The 11,920-nt window shown below is 42.0% G+C and overlaps 1 protein-coding gene and 1 non-coding gene across 2 annotated transcripts; both read right to left on the reverse strand.

Moving 5' to 3' along the window:
- Positions 1-1,752: 1,752 nt before the first annotated feature.
- Positions 1,753-10,890, reverse strand: LOC126008748 (zinc finger protein 560-like). Its single transcript, XM_049772974.1, has 4 exons — positions 10,761-10,890; positions 2,946-3,026; positions 2,351-2,466; positions 1,753-1,794 (listed from the first exon to the last, which is right to left on the reverse strand). Exons 1-4 carry the CDS (start codon positions 10,882-10,884, stop codon positions 1,753-1,755), a joined length of 363 nt encoding a protein of 120 aa, XP_049628931.1. The 5' UTR covers positions 10,885-10,890.
- Positions 5,111-5,217, reverse strand: LOC126010679 (U6 spliceosomal RNA). Its single transcript, XR_007496695.1, has one exon. It is a non-coding gene; the product is annotated as a U6 spliceosomal RNA (small nuclear RNA).
- Positions 10,891-11,920: the final 1,030 nt, after the last annotated feature.

Here is an 11,920-nt window from a genome sequence, read left to right on the forward strand (position 1 = left end):
ATCACTTGGGCCCCACCAAGACTTTATTTTAAATTTGAGACTTTTCTTCTGGGGCTAGAAAATGAAAAAATTTTTGGTTTTTGGGCCACAGCTGGTGATGCTCAGGGGTTACTCCTGGATATTCACTCAGAAATCTCTCCTGACATGGGGGACCATATGGGACACTGGGATTCAAACCACTGTCAGTCGGGAGTTGGCTTTATGCAAGGCAAATGCCTTACCTCTGTGCTATCACTCGGGCCCCACCGAGACTTCATTTTAAATCTGAGACTTCTCTCCTGGGGCTAGAAATCAATTTTTTTTGGGGGGGGGGGTCATACCTGGTCATGCTCAGGGATTACTCCTGGCTATGTGCTCAGAAATCGCTTCTGGCTTGGGGAACCATATGGATGCCAGGAGATTAAATCGTGGTCCATCCTAGGTCAGTGCATGCAAGGCATGTACCCTACCATTTAAGCCACCTCTCCAGACCCTAGGAATCAATTTATTAATAATTTAACCTAACTGATCTCAAATATATACTTAATCAAGGACTGATTCTTTCTTTTGGGGGGCCACACCCATTGATGCTCAGGGATTACTCCTGGCTATGCGCTCAGAAATAGCTCCTGATTTGGGGGACCATATGGGACGCAAGGGGATCAAACCACAGTCCACCCTAGGCTCATGCTTCACCTCTAGTGCCACTGCACTGACCCCCAGAGACTGATTCTCTGTACAAGTTTTCTATCCATTCTATTCCCTACAGCTTTCAAGGGGAAGGAAATATTAGAGATCAGAACTATACCAAAACAAAGTTTATTAGTGCCCAGAGGGAATATGGTGTCAGATGTTTGTACCTTTCTCTGGCCACTCTCTCAGGTAGGTTATGCAGTTTGTGTTGGCTGCATTTGTTCTCTGTGGATACTAATAAGCTGTTTATTTTTCATCCGTCCCCTCTGCTTGAAATAGAGGGTTCTAACCTGTGTGTGGGTGCCCTGGTGTTTGATAAGAATAGCCCTGATTGAAGCCTTGCCCACACTAGCTGCAAAAATGGAGCCTCTCCCGTGTGTATCTTCTGGTGAGTGCTGAGACTCGAGGTCTGACTGAAGCCTCTCCCACAGTCCCTGCAAACATGGGGCTTCTCCCGTGTGTTCTCTGGTGTGTGATGAGATGCGACCTCTGCCTGAAGTTGCGCCCACAGTCCCTGCAAACATGGGGCTTCTCCCCATGTGTATCCTCAGTGTCTGATGAGATGCGACCTCAGACTGAAGCCTCGCCCACAGTCCCTGCAAATGTGAAGTTTCTCTCCCGTGTGCGACCTCTGATGTGTGATGAGATGTGACTTCTGACTGAAGCCTCGCCCACACTCCTGGCAAACAAAAGGCTTCTAACCTGTGTGTATCATCTTGTGTGTGATAACATGTGACCTCAGGTTGAAGCCTCGCCCACATTCCCTACAAACATGGGGCATCTCCCCTGTAGTGCCTTCTGATGTGTGATGAGATGTGACCTATCTCTGAAGCCTTGCCCACACTCCCCACAAACATGGGGCTTCTCTCCTGTGTGTATCCTTTGGTGTGTGATGAGGCGTAACCTATGACTGAAGCCTCTCCTACATTCCCTACAAACATGGGGTTTCTCCCCTGTGTGTGTCCTCTGGTGTGTGATGAGATTTGACCTCTGACTGAAGCCTTGCCCACATTCCTCCTGTGTATGTCCTGAAATGTGTGTTAAGTTTTGACCTTTGACTAAAGCCTTGCCCACACTCCCTCAAAACATGAGGTTTCTCTTCTGTGTCTTCTGGTGTACCACCTTTGATATAATAGTGACACCTTTTCTAAGCCTCACATTCTTATCTCTTTTTTTTTTTTTTTTTTTTTTTGGTTTTTGGGCCACACCCTGTGACGCTCAGGGGTTACTCCTGGCTATGTGCTCAGAAGTTGCTCCTGGCTTCTTGGGGGACCATATGGGACGCCGGGGGATCGAACCGCGGTCCGTCCTAGGCTAGCGCAGGCAAGGCAGGCACCTTACCTCCAGCGCCACCGCCCGGCCCCTCATTCTTATCTCTTAAACGTCTTATTATTCCTAATCCTTGACCTACTTTACCTGTGTCCTCTGGATTTAATGTATGCCATGTGTTAGTTTTTTCCTCATTTGAAAATCATATTTATTAGAGCTCCCTATTTGACTGTAAGATAATCTAGATAAGGCTGTTGAAATTTTTTTTATCTAAAGGTATGGAGCTTTCTTTGTGCTTTTGACTTTCAAGTATGTAATTTCTTGTTTTGTCATTATAAATATTAGAATGTTTTTGCCACTGGTTTTGATTATGTGGATAGGAGTTCTCTGATAGAGCTTGCTCTCTTGCCGATGTTCCTGGGAAGATCCGAGAGGGAAGACTTGGGTTCATGTGATGATTGAGGAAGTTCCGAGTGGAGAAAGTCCATGAGCAGAAGGGACATGGGTAGATTTCTGGCTTTGTTTCTGCTGAAAGAGTAATATTTTGGTCAGAGTAGAGTTGACAAGGGTGTCTAGACCTTAGCTCTATCTCCTGCTAAATTCTGTTCTCCTGGCTTTCCTTATTTTGTGTATAGAGCAAGATAAGACTTCATATTCTTAAATATTCCAATTTCTTTCTTTGGAATTAGAAGGTACATGCAGAGGTACCCACAACTTATTCCTTGCTCTGGGTTATGGGATCACTCCCTGCATGTTGGTCTCTAACAGTATGTTTTATCTTACCATTTACATTTACTATACCTTGTAAAGTTAACAAACTCCATACTCAAAATCTCTCTTTAGTTTTTGGGTTCAGCATTAAGGGCAGTGAATGGGAGCAGGAGAATTCCTGCACCAATGATCTGGGAGCATGATGCCCCAAGTCCAGGGCCCCCATTTCACACAGGCCCACAATGTTCCACTTCCAATCCATGACGATCCCAGGAACATCATCCCATACTCACCTGCAAACATACCTCTCAGCAGCCTCTCCAGGATTCCATCCTCGAACCAGGAGATTAGCACAGGTTTCACCTTGCAATGCCCTGCCCAGAAGGACATTTTTTGGGGTTAGATAATGGGAAACGGACTGAAGCTTGTGCATGAGTCTTAGATTCTATTGAAAGCTGACAAACCATGGAACAGATTAAAAAGACTCTCTGCTCTCAATATGCATGTTTGCCATTGCACAGATGATATCAGGTTGAAATGAAATCAAGAATCTAATTGAGGGGGGCCGGAGAGATAGCATGGAGATAAGGTGTTTGCATTTCATGCAGAAGGTCGGTGGTTCAAATCCTGGCATGCCATATGGTCCCCTGACCATGCCAAGAGTGATTTCTGAGCATAGATCCAGGAGTAACCCCTGAGCAATGCCAGGTGTGACTCAAAAACCGAAAAAGAAAAGAAAAGAGAGAGAGAGAGAGAAAGAGAGAGAGAGAAATAAGGAAGACTCCTGAAGTTAGGTATATAGAAAGAAATCCTGACAAATTGCCAAGTCCACAATTATGCATGGACATTACAGATGAGGATCTAAAATAAACAATGTTTTAGCAAAGAAATCAAGAACTTACTAGCCAGCAAACTTTAAGAAATCTAAAGCTGGGCCCGGAGAGATAGCACAGCGGCGTTTGCCTTGCAAGCAGCCGATCCAGGACCAAAGGTGGTTGGTTTGAATCCCGGTGTCCCATATGGTCCCCCGTGCCTGCCAGGAGCTATTTCTGAGCAGACAGCCAGGAGTAACCCCTGAGCACCGCTGGGTGTGACCCAAAAACTAAAACACACACACACACACACACAAAAAAAAAACACACACACACAAAGAAATCTAAAGCTGGGAATAAAAAGATAAAAAACATAATTTAACGCTGGACAATTCAACCAACTCAAAGAACTCTTTTGGAAAATGAGACTCCATAAAAATAAAATTGAGGGACTGAAAAACATGTCAGCAAACCACCATGGCTAGAATTACAAGGTAGGAAATCTCATTGACAATCTTAAAGACAAATTAGAAAGCAGAGCTGATTAAAGAAGTCAAAAAAAAAAGGAGAGAGAAAAAAAAAAAGAAAGGAGAGCTGGGTGGGAGTGGTGGCTCAAGAGGTAGGGCAAATGCATTGCAAGCGCCTAACCTAGGAGGAACAGTGGTTCTATTCCAGGTGTCCCATATGGTCTATCAAAGCTGGAGTGATTTCTGAGCATCATTGGGTGTGACCTTTTAAAAAGGAAAAAAGGAAGGAAGGGAGGGAGGGACTGGAGAGATAGTGTGAGCAATGGTAGGGTACTCGCCTTGGAGATTGTGGCTCAATTTCCAGCATCCCATCTGGTCTCCCAAGACTACTAGGAGGGATTTCTGAGCACAGAACCAGGAGTATCCTCAGAACACTGCCCGGTTTGACCCCAAAATCAAACAAAAAGAGAGATAGCATAGTGGTAAGACATTTTCCTTGCAAGTTGCTGACCCAGGACCATTGGTGGTTCAAATCCCGGGATCCCATATGGTCTCCATGCCTGCCAGAAGTGATTTCTTAGCAGAGAGCAAGAATAACCCCTGAGCACTGCCGGGTGTGGCCCAAAATTCAAAAAAAAAGAGAGAGAGATAAAACAGTGGAACAAATGTAGGGTGCTTAAAGAACAAAGAGAAATAATTTCCGATTTATAGGAGTACCAGATGAGGGCAAAATGGGAAAAGAGAAGAACAGGTGTAAAGTAGATAATAGCAGGTAACTTTCCTACTCTCTGAAAAGAGGCTACTGTACAAATCTAAGTGGTAAAAAGACAACTAAACAAAACTGCCTGACAGAACATGAAGAGATACATTAATCCAAACAAACAATCAAACAAACAATAAAACAGAGACAGATCAAATCTTTAAAGCAGTAAGGAAGTAATGAAGAAGCACCTTAATTACAAAGAAAGGACATATGAATCAAAACAGATCTCCCATTTGAAACAAGGGAATAAAAGGAGGAATGACATAAATTCTACTGAATAAGAGAAAATTTCAACCTAGAGATCACTATCAGGTTAACCTCTTATTTACAAGGGAGGGAGGGTCAAAAACATTCTGAAACAAACAAACAAAACCCCTCAGAATACAGATACTAAACAAACCACATCTTTTTTTTTTAATTTTATGGAACACTTTGTGAATTTTCATGTCAACCTTGTGCAGAGGCCATGCTAATCTTCTCTGTATCATTCCAATTTTAGTATATGTGCTGCCGAAGCGAGCACGTAAACAAACCAATTCTAAATGAACTACTCAAGGAGCAATTACATAAACCAAATTCCCAATTATAACAACTGTCCTACAAATATAATGGCAAAATAGCCTTTTCTGTCATTTCCTTAAATATCAATGAAATAAAGTCTCCCATCAAAAGGCAGAGTAGCAGGTTGAATCAGGAAATTTCTGATGCCTGCAGAAAATACAATTCAAAGTTCAGGATAGACACAGGCTCAAAGGAAAAAGATGGAATACAATGATACAAGCTACTGGAACACAAAAAAGACTGAGAGTCATATTTATAGCAGACCAAATTGCATGAAATCTCAAGGAAGTATTTAAAGACAAAGATGAACACTAATTATTGATCCTAGGAGCAATAGTTCAAAAAGTACTAACCCTTATTCATCAAACATAGAGCCAGCAAGGCTTTTGCTCACAAACCTAGAGAAACATAAAAGGAATTGTGATATAATGGGAGATTTCTGCATGCCATTATTGCCAATACAAATTCATTAGGTGAGACACTAACAAAGATATAAGAGCCCTACATAGACACTAGAAAAACTAAGACTAATGAATCTATACAGGGCCTTTCATCTTCAAACAATTTAATACACATTCTTCTTAAGTGCGCATGAAACCTTCCCTAGAATAGATCACATTTTAGGACACATGTCTAACTTACATAAACTCACACATATAAAAATTATACCAAACACTCTGTCAGACTATAAATGGAAAATCTAACACCTGGATACTAAACAACATGCTGCTCAACAACAGATGGATCAAAGAGGAAATAAAGAAATAGCGATTCCTTTAAACAAATGATTATAAAAAAAAAATCTGCCAACATCTATGAGACACAGCAAAAGCAGTAATTAGGGTATAATTTATAGTAATAAGAGGCCTACAATAGGAAAGAAAAAAAGCCAAAATCTAGAACCTATTGGTACACCTTATGTACCATGTTTCGTGAAAATAAATCATCATCTGAAAATAAGACATACTTAATAGATTTCCTGCTGGGTGAAATATAAGGCATTCCCCAAAAATAAGACCCCTAGGCTCTGTCTTGGAATGATAATTAATTTACCATAAACTGGCTGTTAGGGCCACCCTGCCTGGCCTATTGCAACAAGTGACATAATGGAGAATCATGGTGCTGTACCATACATAAGTAAAAATTTCCTTTATTTTCATTTCACAGTATATGTATACCATATTCCTCGTTGAAAATAAGACATCTTGGGGCTGGAGAGATAGTATGGAGGTAAGCCATCTGCCTTTCATGCAGAAGGTCATTGGTTCGAATCCCAGCATCCCATATGGTCCCGTGAGCCCAACAGGAGCGATTTATGAGCATAGAGCCAGGAGTAACCCCTGAGCGCTGCCGGGTGTGACCCCCCCAAAAAACAAACAAACAAAAAATAGAAAATAAGACATGTCCTGAAAATAAGATCTAGCACATCTTTGGGAGCAAAAATTAATATAATACACTATCTTATTTTTGGAGAAAGTGGTTATCTGAAGACCAAGAGCAAAAAAACCAAACATGAGCTGAGCAAAAGAAATTAAAAAAAAAACTTGGGGCTGGCGCGGTGGCACTAGAGGTAAGGTGTCTGCCTTGCCAGCACTAGCCTCGGACAGACTGCGGTTCGATTCTCCGGCATCCCATATGGTCCTCCAACCAGGAGCGACTTCTGAGCGCAAAGCCAGGAGTAACCCGAGTGTAACTGGGTGAGGCCCAAAAACCAAAAAAGAAAAACAAAACAAAACAAAACAAAACAAAAGAGCAGGGGCTGGTGTGATAGCACAGCAGTAGGAAATTTGCCTCACATTCCACAAACCTGAAAGCATTTCTCTTCAATCCTCAGCACCCCATGTGGTCCTGAGCCTGCAGGAGCAATTTCTGAGAGTAATTCAGGGAGTAACCCTTGAACGCCACCAAGTGTGATTGAAAAACCAAACCAAAAACAAAAACAGCAGAAATCAACAATATAGAAACAAAAAAAGTGAAATATTAGTAAGACCAGGTGATGAGTTTTTTGTTTTATCTTTTTTTTTTTGGGGGGGGGCCACACCCGGCGGTGCTCAGGGGTTACTCCTGGCTGTCTGCTCAGAAATAGCTCCTGGCAGGCACGGGGGACCATATGGGACACCGGGATTTGAACCAACCACCTTTGGTCCTGGATCGGCTGCTTGCAAGGCAAATGCCACTGCGCTATCTCGGGGCCCTTTTGTTTTTTTTTTGTTTTTTTTTTTTTGGTTTTCGGGCCACACCTGTTTGACGCTCAAGGGTTACTCCTGGCTATGCGCTCAGAAATCACCCCTGGCTTGGGGGGACCATATGGGACACGGGGGGATTGAACCACGGTCAGTCCTATGCTAGCGCTTGCAAGGCAGACACCTTACCTCTAGTGCCACCTTCCCGGCCCCTGGGTGATGAATTTTTAACAAACAATAAATAAGATAGACAAACTGCTAGCAGACTCACAAGAAAAAAAGGGAAAATACTCAAATAAATTAAGTCAGAAATGAAAGAGAGATTACTACAGAAACCCAAAAAATCCAAAACATCATAAGAGCTTATTTTCTTCCCACCCCTTCCCTTGAAAACTTATTTTGAACAATGATGTTCAGTTAAGCTAGATATCCAAAAGGAATTGGACAGATTTCTAGAAAAATATCACATCCCCATACTGAATTAGGAGGAAGTAGAAGGCCTAACTAGGTCTATCACAAGAAAATCAAAACAGTAATTAAAAAACTTTGCAGGATGGGACTTGTTTACAGGTGAATTTTATCAAACAGAGAAGACTTACTGATTACTATTGATCTTAAAAAGATGGGAATCCTCCACTACTTTCTAAAAGAGTATCATGCTCATTCCCAAAGTGTACAGAGATAACACCAAGAAAAATCTTCAATCCAATCTAGGCAAACCGAATCCAACAATACAACAGAAAGATTAAACATGGTGGGGCCAAAGCAGTGGCACAAGCAATAGGGCATTTGCCTTACACATGCCTAACCTAAAAGGAATAGCAGCTTGATCTGCTGGCATCCCACATAGTCCACCAAGCCAGGTGTGATTTCTTTTTTTTTTTTTGTTTTTGTTTTGGGGTCACACCCATTGACGCTCAGGGTTTATTCCTGGCTACATGCTCAGAAATTGCTCCTGGCTTGGGGTGACCATGTGGGATGCCAGGGGATCGAACCATGGTCTGTCGTAGGCTACCTTGGGCAAGGCAGATGCCTTACCTCTAGTGCCACCACTCTGGCCCCATGATTTCTGAGGTCAGAGCCAGGAGTACTCAAAGCGTCATGACCGGTGGTCAAAAAAACAAAAACAAAAACAAAATAATTTTACATGGTGTTCGAGTGTTTTATCCTAACGATGCATGGATGGTTCAGTATATAATAAATCAACATCATATTCCACATTGTTAAAAGGATAAAAGCAACATAATCATATGTATCAAAGCAGAAAAGGCATCTGATAAAATCTAACACTCACTCAAGAAAAAACCCTCAGAAAACAGTTGTGTAAAGAATCTTCAAGAGAATAAAAGTTATCTATAAAAGTCTCTTAGCGAACATTATTCTTAATGGCTAAACACTAAAATCTTTTCCACGAAGGTCAAGCAGTAGGAAAAGTATGTCCATACTCTCCACTCTTATTAGACAATGCCACAGACTCATACTAGTGTTAATTCACTGAATAGGTTTTGCAATTTATTTTCCATTAAACCTAGATTACTATTACCATATATCATAATGCCCATGTTCTCAGTTTGCTTTCAAAAAAGGAACCTAGATGCTGAAGACCCATTATGATTGTTTTAAAAATGTTCTATGCACAATTTAACCCCAAAACACTTTTGTCAGCAAAGTTTACCTTCACCAATGATAATTTTACTTGAAATTGAAAATTTTTTCCATTTGACCTGTCAGCTTGCTATTATTTAAGCACTCCGACCTGTTCCACCCGGGTCAGTTTTTCAACTGCAACCTATGGATCTATCTTTATTGTCTATATATGTGTGACTGTATGTGTGATGGCTACCTTTATGTCTAGTGCCCACTTATATTGTACATGCCTATATTGAAAACAATCCTTCCAAGTTATAAATATAATCCTTCCCCGACCCCGCTTAACACTTTACAAATCCTTTTGAATCCTTTTGTTCTCTCACTCTGGTATGTTATTTCTCCCTATTTAATCCTTTTTACCCTCAGGCCTAATGCTGAGGAAATGGAACCCCTCTCGAACCTGTATCAAGCCAGCTCCCAAAGCAAAAGGACAGCTAGAAGATGCAGCTGTCACAGCTACTGATTTGCTCTTGACAGCCACTTTTCTCCCACCTCCCTTTACTTTGGACTGTTGCTCAGTACCTGATTCTGCTTTTGAGACCTTTAGCTAAAGACATTCCACAATTCCTTACAGTTGGGATCCGTTTTTCAAACTCCATGAACCACATCACAGACTGAAGCAGAGCTCTGAATCTTATTCCCTGCCTAGAATATCTTGAGATTTAAAAAGAATATGCATAATTTCTTTGTATATTCTTTAGATACATATCTTTAATAGGTATACTTATTGTGTATTTCCTTATGTAGATGTAGTTGACCCCATCCTTTTTTGAGTTGTTTAGTAGGAAATTCTAATAGGTAATTTTCATGTCAAACTGTCCCTGGCCAGGGAGAGGATGCAAAGGATTGGGAAACATGCTCTCTATGCAGGGACATCATCCCTGCCCAACATAATGTCCCAGGAAGCACTGGAAGAACTGCTATTGGGTGGTACTTCGAAATCACAGAAAGAAATTCAGTGACTTATCAATGTTGTAGTCTCATTAGGATTGAAGCGATAGTGGAGAGGTGAACATGTAACTATAAAGAAGGGCAAGCCAGGAATGATAATTAATACCCAAGATGATCCCCAAACCCGACAGGACTGATCAGTGTCCAGAATAAGTTCTGAATACTCCCAGGTGAGACCAAGATCCAATGATTCATGTGTTTTTGGCCAAACCCAAAGTGATCAGGGTTGAGTGCTAATGAAGGACATCTGGAAGGCTTAGGAGAACATATGCCGATACAGGGATGAAACCTAGTTTGGCAGGTATTGTAAAACCTGACAAAATGCATGATTTCCCTGGCCACTGAGAAGACATTTAAGGGGGCCGAAGAGTTAACATGGTTGTAAGTAAGGCATTTGCCTTGCATGCGGAAGGTCATTGGTTTGAATCCCAGCACCCCATATGGTCCACGGAGCCTGCTGGGAGCAACTTCTGAGCGTGGAGCCAGGAGTAACCCCTGAGCACTGCCAGGTGTGGACCCCCCCCAACCCCCGGAAAAAAGACATTTAAAAATAGAAAGATGGACTCATCTGAAAGTCAGGAGTAAGTCAGGAGCTGAAAGGCTGAAAAATAGGTTTCAGCAGAATCACATCCCCTGTTGAAATCAGATCCCAGCTTAATGCTGGTACCTCCATGTAACCCCAGGATACAGGCCACAGCAGAGTCCCCAGAGCAGCTCTTACCCACTTCCATTAGGTGTTCATAAATCTCCAGCATCACATCTCTGTAGAGCTTCCACTGAGAGGCATCCAGGCACAGCCATTCCTCCAGAGAGATGTTCACAGCCACCACAGGGAAGGAGACCATGTCATAAGCACATACAGAGGGTTTGAGGGCCAAGGATCATCCAGGGCACTGGGGAGAGAACAGGTACCATATTTTCCGGCGTATAAGACGACTTTTGAAACAAAAAAAAAGTCAACCGAAAATATGGGTCATCTTATACGCCAAGTATATCCCGAAAAATGTTTCAATATGCTGCTAAACAAAAATTGTCTGAATATTGCCACAAAACGAATCTTCCAACTCGATCCTGCACCAATCATTGCAAGGCTGCTCGGAATGCCTCTCTAACTCAGCCAATACAAGCAGGCCTTTTATGCATGCAAATTACACAATGTTCTGTACCCGAATCTACACTGTAAAAAGCCTGCTCATTGGCCAGAGTCAGAGAGGACGTCTATTACAGTATAACCTTTGAACCTTTGCTTGTGATTGACTCACTGTGGTACATGAGCACAGGAACACATGCAGCACAGGAAAGTTCTGCCTGATACAGCGAATATAGGCCTAAACTTATGTTTTAACTGCAAAATTAGGGGGTTGTCTTATATGCCGGAAAATATGGTACTCTCAGTGCTCCAGAGTGACTCAAGAACTTTCCCTTCTGCTCTTATAAGCAGCCCACATTCAAGTCCCTCTCTCAATGGGCACCCAGAATGAAAGATCATCAGAAATTATGGTAGAAAGCCAGATCTGCCAACATAATATACAGACTATTCTAGAATGTAAATGCAAGCGTTGCTTTGCACACACCATATATGACCCATCTCTGCACTAGATTTATTGTATGTTTTTGGGTTAAATGACTGACTAAAGAGGCAGAAGGAGCTGAAACAGCAACTCTAATTGTGGTCCAAAATGTTAAATACATATTAAACCCTATTGTCCCCAGAGTCCATCTCTACCCAGGATACAAGCTGTGAGAATGTAAACTGAGGGTCTACTGAGTGAATCAAGCCTGTGCTTGGGGTTATCAACACTCACAGTTTACTCCACACAAATCTGTTTCAGTGTATGTAAAAACACCTGAATCTCAGCAACTATGTCTTCCAGAAAGATC

This window comes from Suncus etruscus, chromosome 5 (genome assembly GCF_024139225.1).
Source record: "Suncus etruscus isolate mSunEtr1 chromosome 5, mSunEtr1.pri.cur, whole genome shotgun sequence".
In the NCBI taxonomy this organism is placed as follows: Eukaryota; Metazoa; Chordata; class Mammalia; order Eulipotyphla; family Soricidae; genus Suncus; species Suncus etruscus.

Bases quoted from the DNA above. Each gene is read 5' to 3' on its own strand.
- LOC126008748 (XM_049772974.1), bottom strand. From the start codon at position 10,884: ATGGTCTCCTTCCCTGTGGTGGCTGTGAACATCTCTCTGGAGGAATGG. The intron at 3,027-10,760 runs GTAAGAGCTGCT...CCTTCTGGGCAG, and splicing joins TGAACACCTAATGGAAGTGG to GGCATTGCAAGGTGAAACCT. The intron at 1,795-2,350 runs GCAAGAGAGCAA...ATTATATCAAAG, and splicing joins GGATCTTCCCAGGAACATCG to GTGGTACACCAGAAGACACA.